At 36.5% G+C, this 22,855-nt stretch overlaps 2 protein-coding genes across 6 annotated transcripts in view; one reads left to right on the top strand and one right to left on the bottom strand.

Annotated features, from left to right (window-relative positions):
• The window catches only part of RhoGAP19D (Rho GTPase activating protein at 19D), a 48,791-nt gene that overhangs the window by 5,095 nt on the left and 20,841 nt on the right, over positions 1-22,855 (top strand). The window lies entirely within an intron of this gene.
• LOC148167925 (uncharacterized) lies at positions 4,581-14,580 on the bottom strand. Its single transcript, XM_088045786.1, has 2 exons — positions 14,346-14,580; positions 4,581-7,010 (listed from the first exon to the last, which is right to left on the bottom strand). Exon 2 carries the CDS (start codon positions 6,981-6,983, stop codon positions 4,986-4,988), a length of 1,998 nt encoding a protein of 665 aa, XP_087901912.1. The 5' UTR covers positions 6,984-7,010; positions 14,346-14,580; the 3' UTR covers positions 4,581-4,985.

Below are 22,855 nucleotides of genomic sequence, written 5' to 3'. Positions count from 1 at the left end.
CAGTAGCGCTTTATGCAGGTGCTGTAATGCTGGGGCTTTGTTGGTACTCAACGAAGCGAAACTCCTGTCAGAGTGGATTTTACAGAAAAACAAAAATTCGCGACGGATTATTTTTACACCTAACCATTTCGCGTTCGGTTTGATTGTTTCGCCGAAACTATTTTCGTTTTTTTTTGTTGTATACGCCATTAACCGACTTAGTAGTTGTGTTAATTGTCGGTACGATCTAAAAATACATTTATTGACGTGGATTTGTTTGCAACAATGGCTGAAGCAAGTAGGAAGCGTTTGATGTCTCCAATACGAATAAAAGCTAAATTTCGAACGAGCAAGGGTCGTAAAGTTACTAAAATTGACACCCTGGTATAACAGCTCTATTTGTTAATAAAAACTAATGGCACAATTACCGCCATTGCACCAAATCTTACTTCACTTCGGTCGTCACCAAAGATCAGTTTCAATAACAGATTTGTGGTCTCACCGTAACCACAGAAGTAACGAAAATATGACGCAGTTTTGACGTTTATTGAGAGATATTTACAAAAACGGAGGTATAACGTTGAGGTATTGAAAGTTGATATTTTGGATTACGTCAGTGGTCAACGTTAATTATTTCAATTTAATGTGTTTCACGCTGTTTTATTGACCAATAATGTTCATCATATTCAGTGCTTGATTTACCGCAGTCGGCCATACCAAGGAAGTAGTGAAAAATGACGCAATTTCTACGGTTGTTGAATGTGTTTTACATAGAGCAATTTCTAATAATGTAGGGACATTAAACTGCCGAAAGGTTAAAACAACGTCGTCATAGTGTGGCCGTAAAGTATTGTAATGGATATTTTTTCCGGAATTTTCGTGCTCCATCTCTCCGGAATTACGACACACAATGCTTGTTCGCGAATTTCTGTTTCTACTTTTTTTTATCGAGGGCTTAACCTCTTTGGAAAATCGGAGTATGAGTCTTAGGAAAACAGAGGAATTCATTAGGACGTAAGCAATCATTATGAAATCAGAGAATATCACTAAAAAATCTGGGGAAGTTAAACGAAATCACAAGAAAATCAGGGGCAATCAGTAGGAAATCAGGGGAAGCCAGTCGAAATTACTAGAAAATCAGGGAAAGTTAGACGAAATCACAAGGAAATTATGGAAAGTTAGACGTTATCGAACGTAAATCAGGGGAAGTTAGACGAAATCATTAGAAAATCAGGAGAATTTAAACGAAATCGCAAGAAAATCGGGGGAAGTTATACGAAATCACAAGGAAATTAGGGAAAATTGAACGAAATTACTAGAAAATCAGGGGAAATCATTAGATCGAACATCAGGGGTAATCAATAGGAAATCAGAAGATATCACTAGAAAATCATGGGAAATCACAAGAAAATTAGGGAAAGTTAAACAAAATCGCAAGAAAATCAGGGCAAGTTAGACGAAATCACAAGGAAATCAGAGGAAGTTAGACGAAATCACTAGAAAATCAGGGGAAATTATTAGGACATCAAGGGCAATCAACAGGAAAACAGAGGATATCACTACGAAATCAAGCGAAGTCACGCGAAATCACAAGAAAATCAGGGGAAGTTATACGAAATCACAAGGAAATCAGGGGAAGTTAGACGAAATTACAAGGAAATCAGGAGAAGTTAGACGAAATTACAAGGAAATCAGGGGAAGTTAGACGAAATCACAAGGAAATTAAGAAAAGTTAGGCGTTATCAAACGTAAATCAGGGAAAGACGAAATCAGGAGAATTTTTACGAAATCGCAAGGAAATCGGGGGAAGTTATACGAAATCACAAGGAAATTAGGGAAAATTGAACGAAATTACTAGAAAATCAGGGGAAATCATTAGATCGAACATCAGGGGTAATCAATAGGAAATCAGAAGATATCACTAGAAAATCATGGGAAATTATTAGGACATCAAGGGCAATCAACAGGAAAACAGAGGATATCACTACGAAATCAAGCGAAGTCACGCGAAATCACAAGAAAATCAGGGGAAGTTATACGAAATCACAAGGAAATCCGGAGAAGTTAGACGAAATTACAAGGAAATCAGGGGAAGTTAGACGTTATCAAACATAAATCAGGGGAAGACGAAATCACTAGAAAATCAGGAGAATTTAAACGAAATCGCAAGGAAATCGGGGGAAGTTATACGAAATCACAAGGAAATCAGGGAAAGTTAAACGAAATTACTAGAAAATCAGGGGAAATCATTAGATCGAACTCCAGGGGTAATCAATAGGAAATCAGAAGATATCACTAGAAAATCATGGGAAGTCATGCGAAATCACAAGAAAATCAGGGGAAGTTAAACAAAATCGCAAGGAAATTAGGGCAAGTTAGACGAAATTACAAGGAAATCAGAGGGAGTTAGACGAAATAGAAAACCAGGGGAAATTATTAGGATATCAAGGGCAATCAATAAGAAGAAGATATCACTACGAAATCAAGCAAAGTCACGCGAAATCACAAGAAAATCAGGGGAAGTTATACGAAATCACAAGGAAATCAGCGAGAAAATCAGGGGAACTCACTCAGGTGTATGCCATTTTTGTGAAGTATCAACCCCTGTCTTTTATGGTGTTGTCACTCAAATATGGGGCTAATTAACCCGAGGGGTTGTTTTAATTCTTAAATATTTCTTTAATTCTTAAATATTTTTTTGTTGTTCTTTTCCCATTTTCCGCCTAGCCAATCCCGTGCAAATTCATAAACCGCAAGGTGCGGTTCAACTGCAGAATTTTTCCCTTTCGGTTTTTCCGCCATTAATTACGTATTTTGAAATTTTCGAAATCACGCTTTTGCTTTTTTCCCAATTATTATTCAAGCGAGTGAAGGCGTATTGTTTGTCGGAGAAAAAACTCGAGTGCGTTTAATTACAATTGCGAGAACTGCCTCGAAGCGTGCACGTACCAACTTCTAATATAGAAAAATAATGGAAGGCAGTGCCGAACCGTGATGCCTGCACCTGAAGGTTACGATTTTCGCAACACCCGCTCGTTTTTCACGTACAAAAAATAAACGTATTTTAAGAGTCTTATTAATTTTAATCCGTCCAAGTCTTGTCCAAACACTTCGGCTTCGGTTTAGAGAAGGAAGAGTGTGTTTACAACAAACATGCTGCAGTTACATAAAGTACTACCGGTTTCAAATAAACGGGCATCTGGTAAAAATCTTCGCGGGTAAAAAGTTTGTTTGAACGTAGGGTGTGATGTTACGTGAACTGTTTGGGATTTTCGACATTTTTTCTAGAAAAACTCCGAAATTCCCGTTGCCAACTGTGGAATGCGAGACGACGACGTAAATATTATGTCGAGGCTTTACGATAGCGTTAACTGCTCCTAAACGTCGTTTTTTCGCGATCCAACAAACGCTTCACTGTCTCGAACATTTAGGTCAACAACTCCTTTCTGGGGTATTCTGGCGCACCCTCGCCTCGTCCCGATTTGGGTGAAGCATGTGCACTGAATCACTTCGTGAAGGGAGGTTATCAGAGGAATTTGTGGGTGACGCAACTCGATAAAAACGCTTATTTCTTCTTTTAATTGATTGCAAGCTTCGTCGGCGCCTAAATACCGGATAAGCTATCAATAACAGACACTAACAACAATGTAAACTGTAAACATGCATATTTAGAAGATGTTGATTTATACCTGCATTACCTTGAAGTTAATAATTATCTCCGTGGAATTTCAATGAAAAAACTCTTTTTTCCGTGACCTTTACATACTGAAATTCTGGCGCCCAACGTGGGGTCGACTGGCACACAAAGACCATTCAAACCTGAATCATCCACCTACGTCTCGTCTACTACCCTCAAGAATGCGCAAAAATTGCCCGGTAGAAATGACACAGTCTTGGGAAACACCTATATCCTGATTTTATCGTCTTTCTTGGAACAGACTTAATCGAGACTTCGCCCACAGGTGGGACTCCATAAAGCAAGGACAAAGGGTCATGCGACGTCTAATCAGGAAGGAAAACAACATCTGATACAATAGTCAATATTTGATCCAGTTAACAAGTGGTAATGCTCAGAAACAATCAAACAGACCGAGCGGCAGCTGCTTTGATTGACTCATATGTCAAGGATGCAAAGAAATCGTACAGCAAATTTTAATATTGACTAAATGAAGAGAGCGATGATGTAAGCTGGAGATCGACACGTTTAGAGATGAATAGTTCAATTATTTGTGGCGGATTAAATTATAGCCGATGAATAAAGAATATATAAAAACGCTGCGAGCCATGGGAAACAACACAAAAGGATACTACAATCTCCAGGATTTATAGAATGATGGAAAATATAATAAGAACTGGTATAAGAGCTTTCTAAGTTTTTTTGACTTCTCATTTGATCTAATCATGAACTCGACGTTATCCAGCTATATCTTTAATCAATTTTGATTTGTGGTAGTTTTGTCAACGAAATCTCGAGTATCGATTAAAGTAGCAACAGTGAAATAATATCTCCACTCTCAACGAATAGTGTTATGGGACCTTCTTGGGACTTGTCGTCGTCAAAAAGGGAAATCAGTGATGGGCACTCACAGAGACACTCAATGTACTTAATTAAAATGTATATTCGACAAAAATACGTTTACAGGGTAACCGCAACGTACGATGGTAAAAACGGAATTGAATTATAACAGGGTGGTGGTGGTTTTATATGAGTTCTAACAGATAAAAATGGGTTAAAGACCAAATGTCTAATGGGGGTCGCATCCGGATCAAAGATCAAATACATAATTTCTATTAGAAATACAAATTAAGAATATCTACCCGGATCAAAGGGCAGACGTCTATATTAGGGTAGTATCAGGAGCAAAGGTTAAGCTTAGTTATCAGAGATAAACCTACCACCCACTATACTTTAAGTAATATGAATAAAAATTAATTACAAATACATGAAATATTATTAGTGATTATAACACTCTTCCTCCCTAAGAGTTTTGATATACCTACAAAATTTACAATTTAGATAAACTACTATTTCTTGATCGCAAATTATAAGGATTACTAATAACAGGAGTTTGTTCATTGTTTTCTTCCATTGGAACCGCTGGACTTGTAGTTGTTTCGAAACGTTCTCCAGTGTGGACAGACAGTGCAATGGAGTCACGTCTATTTCGAGGTACCCAAAAGTTGGACAGAAGTTTTCCAGAACATTTCTTTGGGAGAAACCGTCCGACACAAGGAATCCAGGTGCAATCGCAGCAGTATCTCGATATGCAGCAGCAGATAGAGAATACGACAACGAGAACGAAAAGCACTGCGATCGAGAATCCGAAAAAGTTGAAGTACTGATGACTGCCAAAGGAGTTGTTCATCTCGGTTTCCAGGGCGTCATCGAACTTTTGAAGTTTGAGGTTCGCATGCCGAAGTTCGTCCAAATTATTGCTGTCGATGTGAATAGGATCCATTTGCGAAGCTACCAAAATCTTCTGATTTTCTACACAGCAATCGTCGGAATTGATGTCGACATGTGGAATGTAGTTCGTGAAGTTGTGGGAAATATTGGATGAAGCAACCAAGTTTGTAGTCATCGTGTAGCAGTGACAGTGAGGTGCCAATTCCAAAATTCCAACATCTTTGAACGTAATTTCGATGGCGTTTTCGAAATCAGAGTCGCATGAGATCGTAGCTGGTGTTGCATGGCTCATAGCATATAACCATTGATTACTAGATAATTGATGCCAAACTTCGATGTTTGCCTTGATGGTTCTTGTCATACAATCTTCAGGTATGGACTGGACATCTTCAACTCTAAGTTTCACTTCGCAGATTGGTTGTTGTGACGTTAGACGTATGACAGGTCTTGGACAAAGATATTCGGAATTCAGCAGTTCCAAGCAAACAGAGAGATCTTCCAACTGTCCGTAGTGCGTCCTTGTAATGCTCATCATTAGGAAGGAAAAACTAGGATTGATATAGGAATAGACAGTCGAATGATTTGATGGTGAAGGGAGAGGAATTAATTTATATAAAAAGTATCTAATGTTATCTACTAAAGGAATTCTGATAACATAAATTAGAACATCATTATCATAAATTACTGAAATTTTACTTAATGCAAAATAATTGTGAATTTTAAATTCTTGATCTAGAGGAATTGGAAGTTGAGTATTCGATTTAAGTTTGATGTTACTTAGTTCATTCTTAAAATCGGTCGGAGTGACAATGAATGGATGTAGAATATTTTGCTTTGCAAATAATATTGAAGATATTATTGTGTCGCATTCTTCATTTAGCTCGACAATTAGTTCTTCCAATAAAGTTAGATGATTAAGAACAGCTTGAGCTGATACGATATTGTTAATATTTTCCGATACTGATTTACTAAACGAGTTGAATTTATTAATGTTATCATTGAGCTTATTTTCATTTGATTTAAGAGACTGAACAGAGCTGTTATAATTTACTATGGCAGAAGTCAAAACATGAACCTGTTGTCGCATTAAATTTATTGTTTCGCGATGCTTGTCTTGTAAAGCCGTAATGGATTCTGAATAGAATTTTGCATCATTTGCGTCTGGTGTGCCAAACAGCCATTTCATACCGGTAGATATACCGTCAATGAGACCTCGACGCTTACGTGTGACTTTAAGTGTGTGGTCAGTTAAATGCAAAATAGTTTCGAATTTCTTGTAAACCTGGGAAATTTGAATTTTTAAAAAGGCTAAAGATTTTCTACATGTAATCCTTTGTCCATTATGGTTTTCGCACCGGTCGCATAAATCTAGACTATCAACATAAACTTTTTCAATTAAAGTAAGCTTTTCATGTGAAAATGTGAGATTTGTATAAGACAATAACGATAGAAAGCTGTTATATGTTTTGACATGTCCCAAGTTTTGGTAATATATTCCGGCATTTTTAGGAAGCTGCGTGACTTTATGGGAATTAAGACAAAAAATAGATATTGGAAAATGGTTAAAAAGGATAATGATGATGAGATATTTGAGCATATTAGTACTGGTTGTTTTGTTCCTAATCTGAAACAAATGGTTTCAATAGATTTTTGTGATATGTTTTCCGTTGTTTCTTAATAATTACGACGACTGTTTGGTTTGGATTAATTTTTTCTATTTTATAGGGACCTTTATAAGTCGGTGATAGTTTTTTACTATATCCTGGCTTATTTGCTCTATCTTGGATAAGTACCAAATCATCTTTCTTAAAATTATAGTCGTGCGAATTTCTGTCATATCTAATTTTGGATTTTTCTTTGCTTTTTCCTGAATTTTCGCGGGCAATTTCGAATGTTTTGTTTAGTCGGAGTTTTAATTGTTGATGGTAGTCATCATAACTATATCTGAATTCTGGTGAAGAAGTTACTGTTTGTGGTAAAATAGCTTTATTTCCGAAAACTAGCTCAAATGGAGTAAATTTAGTTGTTGTGTGAATTGATGTGTTATACGAAAACATGGCACTTGATACAAACTTATCCCAATCGGTTTGTGTTTTGTTAATAAAGTGTTTGAGGTAATCTTTAAGTGTGGAATGTGAACGTTCTAGAGCTCCATTGCTTTGTGGATGATATGGTGAAGTAGTAATGTGACGGATCTTGAAAAGTTTATTAACTTCTTTAATCAAATTAGAGGTAAAATCAGTGGAGTTATCGGTTACAATCGATTTAGGTATGCCGAAAATCATGATGAATTCGCATAATTTTTCAGCAATCTGCTGAGCTTCATGATTTGGAATTGGATATGCGTATGAAAATTTTGTTAAATCGTCTTGAAGAGTTAGGATGAATCGATTATTACTTTCGGTGATAGGTAATGGACCTACGATATCGAGAAATAATTTTTCAAATGGTTGAGTTGCGGTGGAAGTTATTTCCATCGGTGCTTTAAGAGGGTGACGATTTGTTTTGTTTAACTGACAATCTTTACAACTTTTTATAAATTTTCGTATGTCCTTTTTCATGTTTTTCCATTTGTATATTTCTTTGATTATCTGATACGTTTTGAAAAATCCCCGATGTCCTGCGATGGCAGTACAATGATTTTCTTTCAAAATGTTGTTAATTTCTTCTTCGTCTTTTGGCTCTAATTTGCAACGGTCAGTTATGGAAACTTCAACATCAGTCTGATTGAAAATATAATGAATCATTTCGTGTATTAAATCTATTTTAAATTTCTTATTTAGTAATCGTGGATTTTCAATGAAAATTTTTCTTAAGTTAGCTTCCCGAATTTTCTTTCTCAAATTGAGCAAACTAAAGTGGTCCAAGAGGTATAAGGCTATATAGCCTCAATAAAAGTTGTTGACCGCGAATTACCGTCCCTTTTGTACCCTTATCGGCAAGCGCGTGCCCCTACAATAAATCATGGTTTGCGTGAACTTACCAGGACCGGCTTTAAAATATTTTGGTAATAATAAAATTATAAAGCATTCCAAACATGTTTATTTATATACTATTAGGTACATTGGTTCCGGTACATTATATTCAGGATTCGTCGTCATCTCCCTCGCTGTCCAAATCGAACTGGTTATCATCATCACTTTCTTGATCCAAATTTATAATAATCTCCTGTACATTAGGTGACAAATATTGGTTCTCCACATCTACCACATGCCGCACGCAGTTTTTCCAAGAATCAACCTTGGTTTTTGCCACTTGTTGCCTTATGAGATCAACCACTCCTGCACTAAGATTTGGCTGAGTATTATATTTTCGAATGTTGCGTTTCAAAGTGCTCCACATCATTTCGATGGGATTAAGCACACAATAATAGGGCGGCAGCCTCAGGACAGTGTGGCCACTTCTTTTGGCACATTCATCCACCACGTATTTGACTGGAAGATCATTTCGCTTAACTATATCTAGCAAATCCTTTCGTAACACCTTTCCAGTAGGAACATCAATATTATTTTTACGCAAATAATATAGAATATCATCTTTTCTTGTGTTTTGACAGGGCTTCTTACATAGTTGCCTCGAATGATATTTTGCATTGTCCATGACGATGATCGAATTGGACGGGATGTTGGGTAACAATTGGTTTTCAAACCACGTTTCAAACAGGAGTCCATCCATGTCCTGGTGGTAATCGGCAGAGCAATTTTTGATGTTTTTTGCTGATAGAAGTAGAGCTCCAGGTACCCAGCCATTTTCATTTCCCGCGTTGAGTATTATAATCCGTTTTCCACGACTAGGGGGGATGTTTAATACACAATTATTGCTACTATCGGTTATGCCTTTTTTGACGACATCGTGTGTATCGAACCACGTTTCATCCAAGTAAATTATAGGTCTTCCTTCGGATCTAAATCTTCTAATGTCCAGAATGTATTCAAAACGTAGTTTTTTTAGCCGAGGACTCTCCATTATGGAGGCTCTTTGATTAATGACTTTATAAAAAAAGCCAATACTTCTTAAATAAAGCCTAAGTGTTTCCGCAGAGCATTCGATTGGAAAGTCTTTTTCCTTCATCACTTGCATAACTCTTTCTGTAGTTGGAATAATATTCTTTTTATAGGAATCGTAAATAATTTCCTTTATTTCTACTCCTATATTTTCATCAAATTTACGAAATTTCGTGAATAAGCGTTCTTTCCTTGGTCTGCCATTGTTTTTTATTATGTTTTGCACCGTCGAATATGGCACCTGCGTAAGTTCACTGGTAACTTTAACCGGAGCGGCACATTCTTTAGCAATGAGTCCTTGATAAACATTAAAAATAATTCGTTTCTCGCCTTCTGAAAGATGATGACGGTTATTGGAGACTGTTTCAACCTCGTCTTCCACAACGATCGCATTATGGATCTGAATTTCTGGAGCAAATGAACTTCCAGCGATTTCCCATGGACGAAACATTCCAAAAATTCGATTTACAAACTAAAGAGAAAAGGATTTGTAGCGTCAATTGTCTTAAAAAAAACAAACCTTACCTTGTCTAAAAACGAATACGAAAACACTGTTTAATTTTAAAAATCAGTGGCAAACGAAGAAAAACTCAGCGAAATATTTAGCATGTACTGCACACAGCGACGTTACCAAACGTAATGATAAGGTAATGATAGTTTAAGGGTGGAATGGTTAAACAACAACAGATTTTGAAATAGTGGTAGGGCTTTCTGAGAAGGTCGCTGGTAAAGTAAAAACCAATTAAGTCAACAAAATTTCTAATCCCCAGTAATGAGAAGCAGATACACGCAGATGATGGGACTAGTAGTTATCGGGTGTAATTAAAGACCTTTGTTTGAAAATGCCTAATGTATACCAGTGGTTTCAAGGAGTTTTTACACATTTTTTAAATTTCGTGTTTGCAATTTGAAAAAATCAAAATATCAAAATTATATCAAATATGTGTTAGGTTTGTTTCTAATCCTTTACCTACCTGTCACCCTCTGCAAAACATAGCCTGAGCTCAATTTACCTGTTCTTATTACAGAGGGATCAGGATTTATTTAGTAAGCTAAATTTACGAACATCGTTTCTTGTACTTACTTTCTACCTGAGTTTTGACAATGGCTGTTTTTATGAAATCAAATGAAATAGCAGGTATTTAATCATTTATTACTTAAAAAAAAAATTAATAATCTCGTTACAAGTTTGATATAATGTACGCACAAGTTTCGATGATTTCTAAATAGTATTAAGTCCGGAACTGGTCAAAGTGACAAAAATAAACGCTGTGGTGCAACCAGATGGTTTACAACTCTGGGATGTTTTCTATTGTAAGCCAGTTAACTTTTACACAATGGGAGAATTTTACTGCCACCATATAGCCTTATACCTTTTGGACCACTTTATAAAAGACATCTTTATAGGATGGTACGTCAAAGTGGTTAAGATGTGATATCATTAAAAATGTAGTTTGTTGCGTCTGATCATTCTTCAAAGTTATTGTATCATAACTGTCGATTTCGTGAGGAATTAAGTTTAAATCATAACGTTCAGAGATTGAATTAAAATATTTGTTATTTTGATTAAGGTCTTTTGAAATGAAGAAAGCGTTTGGAAATTTGGAAAATGGTTTTTCGCGAATGTGATTGATTTCGATTAAATCTTGATTTTGATAATGAAAACGAATAAAATCATCATATGATTCGTTGTTTATCATCATTATGGGGTTTCTTGAAAGAGCGTCAGCATTTGAATTTATACGACCCGGTTTGTAATGAATTTCGTAGTCGTATTCCTCTAATTTTAAGCGCCAACGTATGAGTCGCGAAGACGGATCTTTACAATTGAATAACCAAGTTAATGGTCGATGATCAGTGATGATTACAAATTTTTGGCCATAGAGGTATGGTCGAAAGTGTTTTGTAGCCCAAACAATCGCAAGTAATTCTTTTTCTGTTGTACTGTAGTTAGTTTCAGCCTTATTGAGTGTACGAGACGCGAATGAGATTGGTAAGTCTTTACCTAGCTCACCTTGTGATAAAACAGCGCCTATCGCGTAATTTGAAGCGTCCGTAGTTAAAATAAAAGGTTTCGTGTAATCAGGATATTGCAAAATTGGTTCATTTATTAAGGCATTTTTGAAATGCTGGAAAGCGTTTTCTTGTTCTGTATTCCAAACAAATTTTACACCCTTTTTTAACAAAGTTGTTAATGGTTTTGCAATAGACGAAAAGTCTTTAACAAATTTTCTATAATATCCCATTAAACCGAGAAATTGTTTAATCGATTTTTGATCGACAGGTGTAGGATAGTCGACAATTGCACGAATCTTTTCAGGATTTGGTTTTACGCCATTATCAGTAATAACATGACCCAAATATGAGATTTCCTTATGTAAAAATTCGCATTTGTCGGGTTGTAATTTTAAATTGTTTGTTCTTAACCGTTCGAAAACGTTTTGCAATTTGTCGTTATGTTCCTGTAATGAAGAGGCATATATTATGATGTCGTCTAAATATGTGAAGCATTGACTTCCTTCAAGACCAGTTAATACTGATTTCATTAATCTACTAAAAGTTGCAGGTGCATTTTTTAGTCCGAAAGGCATGCGAAGATATTCGTAATGCCCATTAGGTGTTGAAAAAGCTGTTTTATTGACGTCTTCAGGTCTTACTAATATTTGATTAAATCCCATTGCTAAGTCCAGAGTAGTGAAATATTTACTATGTCCCAACTGATCCAAAATATGGTCTATATTTGGAATTGGAAAGGAATCGCCTACTGTGAAATTATTAAGTTGACGATAATCTGTTACAATGCGCCATTTACGTTTACCTGAAGTGTCTGTTCTAGTTTTAGGCACAACCCAAAGTGGGCTGTTGTATGGACTCTTTGATGGTCTGATTATATTGTCTTTTAGCATTTGATTTATCTGATTTTCAACTTCGATTTCGTGAACTTTTGGATAACGATAGATTTTGGATGAAATCGGTTTTACATTTGTTGTTATTATTTCGTGTTGAACCGTTTCCGTATGTGTTAAATTATCACCCGGAAGATAAAAGATATCGTCATATGATTTACAGAGATCCATGAGTGTAAATTTCTCTTCTGGATTTAAATGTTCCAATCGTAAATTGGTTTGTAATAGATCCGATCTATTTTTTAAATTTTGGCTTTTGTTTACAGAGTCTTTGTTTATCGTGAAACATGCATGACTGTCGAATTCCTCTAATACTAAGTCGATTTTCTCGATTTTGATTATTTTATTAGAAGAATTAAGAATTGTGGTTAATGCTTTTCCGTTTTCATTAACTTTCAGAATTGCCTTAGCAAGATAGACATCGTCAAGAATTTTGATTTCAGGAGTTAGACCTTCTGAAATATTTTTATTTAGAATGTTAGCTTCAACTATTGTCTCAGAACGAGGTGGAAGATAATAGCAGTTATTGTTGACAACATTTGAATTAAAACTGAGTTTTAAAGGAAATGGCAGATCTTTAAGTTTTAATTCAGATTTTTCGTAATTGATTTCGGCTTTTTGTTGAGTTAGTAGAAAATCGTTGCCAATTAAACCGTCGAATGGAATATTCGTATTGTCTTTAACAATGTAAAATTTAATCGTTATCTTGCGATTAAAGAAATTTAAATCTAAAGATACGCTACCGACTGTGTCAACTAAACCGTTTGCACTCAAACCGTTCAGCGAAACTTTATCTTGAGGATTATAAAAAACACCTTTTAGTTTTCGTAATTTATCCACTTTAATTAGACTTACACTTGCCCCTGTGTCTACAAGAAATTTGAAATCCAAATTTTGGTGATTAACCGATAAATAACAGGCACTATCATTATGAGATAAGAAGACGTTTTCTATTTTTAGTTTATGATTATTGGAGTTCTCGACTCGATTATTTTCAGACTCATGATGATTATTATTATTATTAATAATGCATTTACAAACATTTAGATTTTCGTTTTGACTTCTTGCCGATTTAAGATTTAGAGTAAGTCCACAGGTACGGCAGTTACCTGGGACTGTACGGAGTTTAAATGTACATCGGCTTGGGAAGTTGTAGTTTGATTTTGTCGTTTTTTGTTATTGTTATATTCGCGTTTTCGACATTCGTGAATCAAATGTCCAGATTTTTTGCAATAATTACATGTTTTATTTTGATTTGAATTTTGATTGCTCGCGCTGGATGCGTTTTGATTATTGAAATTCACGTTATTATCGTTGCCTTTTTTTCTCGTTCGACAATCTTTAAGTAAATGACCAGGTTTTTTGCAGAAGTTACAAATTTTTACAGAGTTAAAATTGTTAATTTTTCGAACTTGCAAATGTTTTTCTTCTAATAAAGCTTCCGAAAGTGCAGATGCTAATGTAGATGGTTTACTACGACGAAGAGCTGTAGAAATTTCGTCTGATGAATGAAGAATGAATCGTTGTAAAGCCATCTCGCGAATTGAATCTAATCTACCTTGTAAATTTATATCACCTCTATGTTTAAGAGAAATTGCATTTAAAACACGAGTTCGAATCTGGTCTAACCTAGTGTGAAATGAATGTACTGATTCCGTTCTGTTTTGTCTAATATTATTTAAATCTTCAAGCAACTGAGTTAAGTCTCTATTATCAGAAAAAGCTTCGGTTAAAACATTTTTTAAGTCATCCCAATTAGTAAATTCTTTTTCCTGAATTTGAGCTCTAGCTGATCCCTTTAGTTTTGACACAATATAAACAAGCATTAAACTTTTTTGTGTACCTTCACACAACTTATAAGCGTTCTCACAGTTTTGAAGAAACTCATAAAAATCTCGTCGATCTCCCGAAAATGAATCAGGTATTAAAGACCTTATATCAGAGAAATTATGGACTGGAGTTGCTGGAGTTGTTGGAGTTTCAGGCATGATTATAACAAGCAATAACAAGTAGCACAAAAAACAGCAAGAAAAATAAATCTCTGCTTACCGCGAAAGAATCCTGCGTTTTCTTTGGAATGTTGATCCCGATGGTTTCAATCTTCCAATGCTCCCAATCGAATGCTTCTAATCTTCCAATTAAATGTTCCCAATCCCACTTCTGACACCAATTTTTTGTTATGGGACCTTCTTGGGACTTGTCGTCGTCAAAAAGGGAAATCAGTGATGGGCACTCACAGAGACACTCAATGTACTTAATTAAAATGTATATTCGACAAAAATACGTTTACAGGGTAACCGCAACGTACGATGGTAAAAACGGAATTGAATTATAACAGGGTGGTGGTGGTTTTATATGAGTTCTAACAGATAAAAATGGGTTAAAGACCAAATGTCTAATGGGGGTCGCATCCGGATCAAAGATCAAATACATAATTTCTATTAGAAATACAAATTAAGAATATCTACCCGGATCAAAGGGCAGACGTCTATATTAGGGTAGTATCAGGAGCAAAGGTTAAGCTTAGTTATCAGAGATAAACCTACCACCCACTATACTTTAAGTAATATGAATAAAAATTAATTACAAATACATGAAATATTATTAGTGATTATAACAATAGTTTTCATTCGTTTTGTGGTAAGTTGTGGCTACTGTTGCTATTTAGCACAAGTTGTTTAAATCAATAAGTGAACAACCTTACAGAGAAAAACTGTCTTGCATGTTGGCAAAAATGATTTCCAGTCACGCAAAAGTCGCTTACATGTTCCCAAAAGTCAATAAAGTTAGAAACCTAACTGTGGTTTGCCTAGTTTTTTGCACCCATTTTTCGCCGCTGCTGACCCTCTCTCTACAAAACGTCTTGTCAACATTCCAACATAAAGGAAGTTGCAGTCGTTATATTAGGCCATAATCGCTTTACCTGACTGAGCTAATACCACCATTGGGTCGTTATCCCATTTGCGGGTTTGTTGGCAGGAAACTAAGCGTTCTACAAATTCTTTCCTATCAAAACAAACAACCCGATGACACGTCACTATCTTGAATAATGTAGAAGCGTCGGCTTAAAATTTTTAAGGACGCGATCAATACGCTCAAACCTTGGAGAAACTAACACAAATCGCAAAGATAAAACGCCCATAAAAATTCGCAGTGGGTTTTAATGCTTCTGTGGAACGAATTAAAGTCGTTAAATACGTGCAAGAACGTTAGCGAGGATTTTCTTTGTTAGAAATGAGCAAACAAGTGGTGGAGACCACCCTCCAAACACGTGCATCCCCGAAAATCGGTTCGAGAATTGTTCGACACAATAAAAGTCGCTGACAGGACTAGCATGATTATTTCTGGGATTGTGATAACTTAATGTGATTCTCTAGGGGTGGGAACGAGTGGTCGGGTGGCCCCATTATGCAACCCCTGTCAGTATGTGGAATTAATTCACCCTTTTATGTCTGGGCTGGGATGAGCGTACACTGGCGTGAGAATGTAGAATTGGAGTACTGGTCGTAAAACAAAAAATTCTAAATCTAAATATTTATAATCCCTAAAACCGTTGTCTCCACCGTCTATCCCCCAAAAAATTTGATTGTTTTGGAAAGTTCGACATAAAGAAGGTCGCGATCTGTGATGTAAATCCGAACTATGCTTTCACCCATTGTGCCTTCATTTGCATTGGGCCCAAGTCACGGATTGTATTGAATTTTACCGTTAAATTCGGCCGCTTATCGTCAATCGTGGGTCGGACGTTATCACATCAATGATTTATTTTGCCTTCTTATTAAATGCAAGATTCGTAAACAAAGAAATCGTCGAACATAATTTACGATCTTCCCGAGAAAATAAATAACGAATATAGGAAAAGTGTGTTGACCGACATGAAATTTAATTACATATCACGCTTTTATCACACGTGCTGTGGATTTGGCGAATGGAGAGCGGCGCCACCTACTGACCATCATCCTAACATCACTATCACCGCTCTGCCTGCCATCTTTAGCTACTCTTAATTACCGTAATGAAAAGACCTGAAATTTTACTTTGGTTTTTATCGCTTGATCACTTTGCATGTTTGCACGAAACCATCAATGACTTTCGGCTTCGGGAGAAAGTGCAAAATGACTCATCGGCTATCTCTTGACAAATTTTAAAACAGTTTGATATGAAAGTAACGGACACGCGAACGGCAGATTTTTCTTTGCCGATGGAAAAATAAACATTCTAAAATAGCACTTATTCTATTGTTGCTTTGTACGTCTTTTTCACTCCTTAATTGTTGAGTAATTCTATTGTTACTGACATTTCAATTTGCGTTCTTTCATCTCTTCTTGTCGTGCTTTATTTTGTGGCATTTTCACGCTTCCGTCGAAATATTTGGCGTGGGGCCACATTCCGTTTCTTTGCTTCTTTTTGGATTGTTACGTAGTTTGGACATGGGGAATATTTAAATACTAGAAATTAAGATTGTTGCCTTCTCAAATTTCTAATTAAAAACACGGCTTGAAACTCGAAAATTCCTTTAATCTCATAATCGAAAATGTGTTCAAATTTTATAATTGTGCGGCTACCACTCTAAATATTTATACAAGTTATAATAATGGTTTAATTGAAATGTAATCATTTAAGCACAGCATAAAATATAGTTTAAATTAAATTGTATATAAATTCGCTTAGAAGTTATTTCGAAGCGTGATTTATAACATTCAACCCAAAGGTAATAAATCAAGTGATTGATAGTAAATCCATAAACTAACCGTGTAGTGCCGTAGTGTTTATAAACAATTATTTGCAAAACACATAGTTTTACGTTACCTAAGGCATTATTCATAATATGTATCTAAAAGACAAAAAATACGCAAACTTGGCATATTATACTCGTTTCTAAAAATAGAGACGCCGTCTATAAATTAATCATCAAAGTCAGAGAACTTTGAACTGTGAAATTTCCGCATACTTAAAAAACATCCTCGAATTCTTATCTTTGATACCTAATTGGAGGTTTTCCTGAGACGTTAATAACTGATGATTATGATAAGCTTAAAGCTACCATGCGGAAAAGTGTTGGCCTTAAAGCGCCCAGTCCTAATCGCGATTAATTAATCTCCGATAGATCGAAAAGGCCTCCATTTGATATGCAATTTAAGATTTCAATCCTCGGATAAAGATTGACCTTAACGTTGCATTGCGAATGACGCAGAAAAACGTGTGAATTGAACACACCTCTCAATCATCAGTCATCTATCATCTAAGAATCGGTGTTATGATGTGAGGCGACAAAAATTTTAATAAGTTTCATTTCAAACGCAATTCGTGCTGAATCTAGAGGGGAATTTCATTATTAGCAAGGTCGTGATGTACGAAAACATTGAGATAGAAGACGCGGGTAATCCTAGAGATAAGTGGACAGTGCCAGTTTCCAACCCACGACCAAAAAGTTAATCGTCTATTGTTTCGCCCGATTTGGGTGATTATTGTCACCTCGACCCTCACACGCCGGATCTGATGCCAATTGAAATTTAATGGAGGCAAATCTTGCGTTTTTTCCCAGAACACCCATCGCTGTCACTTTGTTTACGCGGATGGTTCACGGAACCGCTCAATCGTCTGTCTATTTAGGTGAATACCTGCCAAGAAACGTCTGCGAGTTGCAGTGGTTTTTCGGAAATGTATGAGTGCTTTGTCAAGGCTGGACCAGTTCCAACATGTCAATTATCAAGAGTTATTTCGAGCTTGTGCTTAGATTCGCGGACGCGGAAGAGAACACATACATGCTGATAATTACGATCGATAATGGAAGCACAAGAAGTCAAGATGGAAAGGTCGATGCTTGGTATTTGCCGCGGCATTTCACGGGCATTTTGCCGGAAAACGACCACGTGCCGTGAGGAAACCCGATAGCTGGTGATTATATTATGAAGGGGGAGATTATAAACCCACAGTTTTTGTAACGCGATAGCGAGACTTTCAGTCACCTTTGAGCTAATTCAATTAAGAGAACATTGCCCACATTTGTGATTTCCTGCATTTGTCCAATTGCAGGAAGATTTTTGTTGTGCAGTGCTTTCCAAAACAATAAAACGGCAATTTTGAAAGATGCTGGCACGGAGTTTGATTTTCCCCGCCTTCGTACAAATTCCCGGTAATAACTATTGCAACAATTTTAGTCTAAACAAACAAATCATAAAGTAATGTCAGTTTTACTCGATTCTTGAGCTTATGAGTGCGTAGAAGCCGCCAAACAGAGGAGGCAACAGATTAGCTACCAAAATTCCTCAATCTCTCCACATTGTATTCCCCAATTTTTTTATCGTAGATTACTTTATTTATTCATATTGACACATACTGTTATTTTTCGGTATCAATCCTCGATAAGATAATCAAAAGTTTTCTGTTTGTCGTGATGCATTAGTCTATGATGAACTCCTTTGAAAACCCTTCCAAATATGTCAAGGTATGGACGCCCATCTTTATCTGGTAAATACGCCACTTTGACCATTTTCAAACAACATTCATTTAATCGTACTCGTAAAATTTTTACTGCCGATACATGCGACCTGTGAATTTTACGACATTATTAACCACACATCGCTTGTAAGTAGATTGTCTAAAATTATAGCCTTGGATCATCGTTGATCAATTAATTTCTTATTAATGAGCGTGTAGAGAGTCGATTTTTGCTCGACTTTCTCTCAATTGTTTAGATAACAGGCCCGTGGGCTCGCCCTTATCATCACATTTTCATGATCTAATACATGAAATATTGTCGAAACCGGTCGATCCCATCAGCATGCATTATACACCACAGGAAACTTGGATTTTTTCCTTTGATAAGACCCCGTGATCGATGCATCCAATAAAGTTTTTTTTAATTAAAACCTTCTCCGTCGTCGAACTGAATTACGTTATCGGATAATATGTAAATAGTGACCCAGAAAAGCTCACTTTACTTTTTATGTCATTAATTGTAATACTTTCACTACTCTGAGCGCCCTGTCGTTATTTTATCATCGCTAAACATTTTTGGCCAAAGAGAAAATATTTGCTTGAGTTGGTGTACATATTTGGACTGGTTGGGGCAAAGTTTCACGGCGATGGCTAATCGGTTGTTCACATTGAACTTGAATCGGAGAACGAGTATGAGAGAGACTGTGAGATCACTACCAACCAAAAAGTTAGCAAAAATTATAATTTCTACAAATTAAGTTTTTGAAGACATCGTTAAGTGCAGGTAATTTATTACGACAGCTTTCTCTCGCGTTAGAGGATTTAATGACTTTTGTTGACATTACTCAGATTTTTGTTACTGGTAAGTTTAAACAGGTCGAGACTAATAAATTAGCCAAAAAAATGAGATACACAGGTAGATTGAATTAAATTAGATTTATGATCAGAGGATACGGAGATTTGAATTTAAATCCAGATTGCACGTGCGATTCGTTCATTCTTATTAACCTGAAAATCCCATTTTCAATTAGCCTAAAAGTAGAATGAAGTCCACAAAGCATACATAATATGGTCTGAATATTATCATTAGCAATTCATGGTTAGCATTAGTAATAGTCTGCAAACACTTAATTTTAATTAGTGCCGATATTTTAAATAGCAAATTTAATTTTGAATTTTTGTTGACAGATAATGATTATTTGAATAGAAATAACGCTGTTTAGTGCCCGTAATAGTAATTTGTAGTTATAACTTTTAACTGTTCATTTTAACGGCTAAATGGGTTGGTTAAGTACCACAAGAGAAAGGAACTACATAGATATTGAAAACTGATTTAGTTATTTGTTTTTTTTTTGGCATCGATTTTGGTGCCTAATTCGTGTTGTTTATATAAACATGGTCCAAAGCCGTTCATATTCGGATCCTCATTTGCATCTCCGCCTCTCAGTTGACATTGTATAGGTGTTAAATTTGCAGTGAACGTCCTTGATACTCATCGTCTTCAATTATCATACATCTTCATTTTTCCATCGCGATAGTTTCGGAAGCAGTGTCTTCTTTCACCGTGACCTTGATGCATATCTTCATTGTTTTCTCCTTGAAGAGCCATCTTCACCCTTCGACAGCTATCAGAAAGCACTCAACGATGAAATATGGCTCAATTTACTCCGACACGTATTCATTAAATCCGTTGGCATCTATTAATTGATTCAATTATGTCCATTTCCATATTGCCTCTCTAATGGAGCAATCAAGAGAGATAAAGCCCTCTCTGTGCGATTTGGTCGAAGGCCCGCTCGAAAACCGCGCTCCACGACCAAGTGTACGCATCGGAGAGGGGATCCAAGTGTGCCGTGCTGGTTCTACTGTTTTCCAGCAGCAGTGCGCGTCGATGATCGTGCAAGACGATTTCTTTCCGAGTCGTCCGTCGAAATTACCGATTTTTCTGTTTTGTGCATTGTTTTGTGAGTGGTAAAGTGGAGGGAATCTCTGGTGAGTGGTTATTTTTAGATGGTAACGCGATTCATCAACGTCAATCGTCGACCGCGTTATTAATGTTGATAATTATTTATGTTTATTGCTCAATTAAGAACGATAGAAAAATCTACGTGACAGGTGATGGTTTGTTCTAAAACAACGGGAGCTCATGTTGATTTTGGACCGGCGCGGAAGTTCTAATTTTACACCGGTCAGAAGTCAGAATTTGGGTTTTGTCGTGTCACCCGATCATGTCTCTAGCTTTCCACTTAATTTCTACTTGTATCGAACGTGAAAGTGGACAACTGTTTGTAAACCTTTGAAACTTTATCCCTTTGCGCAAGAGACACTTGATCGCACCTGCGGGAGAAAACAGAATTTTTTATTAGTCACCTGGCTTAGAAAAAACAGTTGTTGTTTTGACCACCACTTTCACTTTTCGTTTTTGGTATGAAATCCTGGCGCTCTTCCTTTACCCAAAATTACCATTCTCGTAGATTCCGTCAAATCGTGATCTCGTGTTGGCAATGACATCAGAGCCCGGTCAAGCTATCTAATAGAAAGCTGATTCGTTATTTGATTCGTCCCATTAAATTGTCAAAAGTAAATGGTAATTATTGTTATTAAAGATTTTTTATGTGCTTGGGAAATCGGTTTAAAAATAATCCTATTTACGATTCGCCCAAAACAGAAAAAGCCGTGACTAATGTTTATGAGTAATTGTCCGTCTGGTCTGGCCATTGCGCAACCACCAAAATCCACACTTTTCTTCGGTTTATCCGACTTATTTTCGAAATGGGTCTATGGCATGTTTGCGTCTGCACACGTTCAAGATCGTCCAAACACAACGATAAAAAAATGTTTCAACACGGCCGTTTCTCAATCCTTTCAAACAAACTGCCGAGGAAAGCGCCTCCCGATCGGAAAATTCAATTAACCCCTCCGATTCCAATTAAATTGCACAAACCCGTTCACGTCGAGTAGTCAGGTGGTAATGGATCGTTGCACTTGGATTTTCGTCTGATGCAATCCAGATTATATAACCCTCGGGACATCGTTCAAGCTCCCATCTGCTAATTGAATCAGAACCCATCCAACGGAACGTAATTAGTAATCGAGTCCGTCAATAGATCGCTGCAAAAACGGCTGAAATCTCACACAAGTGTTAGAAGTAGTACGTTGTTCTAATGAGCACATCGTTGGTGGCATAAATCAGGACTGGTTTAATTGGAAACAGCTTCTGACTCGGTAAACAACACGTTATTAATAAGCCGTAAAAATTACAGCCGATTTTTGTTGTCTTTTGATGTGTTTTATAGCGCTCGTTTAATAAAACATGTGTTCGGACGATGATTCATTCTTGGGAGCTGCTCAATTTTCCGTCGTTGCGAATTTCTTATCCAACCGGAAGAATAATGGGCCAGAAAATTAATTAGAAAGTCTATTGTCGCGGCGCGAACGAATTTCATCGGGTTTTTTTCAAGATTCACGTAAAAATCGTGAAAGTCAGGAATTCCGAATATGGACAATTCGATGACAGGTATTTTGTTTCATTTTCCATAGCAGTGAAAGCCGTGTCTTAAAGTGCGCAAAAATTTATTAGAAAAACTAGATTCTTTAATTAAACAAAAATTTGCGCTTTCTTTTCACCACATTTTTTAGAAGGCAATAATCCTGTCGTTTTCTACACAATTCGGGAAGTTTACCGTTAAATTCAAGTCCAAGTTTTTCAGACGGCAATGCTTTTCGCAGCTTCCCACGACCATTTTTCTTCATGATGGCCACTTTTTTAGAGGAAATGGCACCATTGTGTGCATATTTCTGAAATTCTTGGAGTGAATCCACCACGTAGGCTGGTCTAGGAGCTCACCTCGAGAATTATCTAGATTTTTCATCAAATCATCATCTATGCACCAGTCTAGAGCCTCCGGTTGCCAAAAATCGTGGGCGCAAACCTCATCTCGGTGCCATGTAGGTTAATTCTTTTTTATTTTGGCGATTGTCGGCGCGATTATGATGTTTTCGCGTGTCGGCGTGGGCAAAAACACGCTTCTCCTGTTTTTTTTTGGTTCGTTTTTGAGCAAACTGAACGAAAGAGTCGTTTTATTGCGGTAATTTGGCCAAGTATTAATAAATCAAAT

This window comes from Gnatocerus cornutus, chromosome 9 (genome assembly GCF_029298725.1).
Source record: "Gnatocerus cornutus isolate USDA-ARS CGAHR chromosome 9, icGnaCorn1.1, whole genome shotgun sequence".
Taxonomy (NCBI): domain Eukaryota; kingdom Metazoa; phylum Arthropoda; class Insecta; order Coleoptera; family Tenebrionidae; genus Gnatocerus; species Gnatocerus cornutus.
The sequence above is the reverse complement of the archived record's forward strand: the minus strand, read 5'-3'. Positions and strand labels throughout refer to the sequence as shown.

What these genes read in the sequence shown, in the direction of transcription:
- LOC148167925 (XM_088045786.1), bottom strand. Translation starts at nt 6,983, where the DNA reads ATGCTCAAATATCTCATCATCATTATCCTTTTTAACCATTTTCCAATA.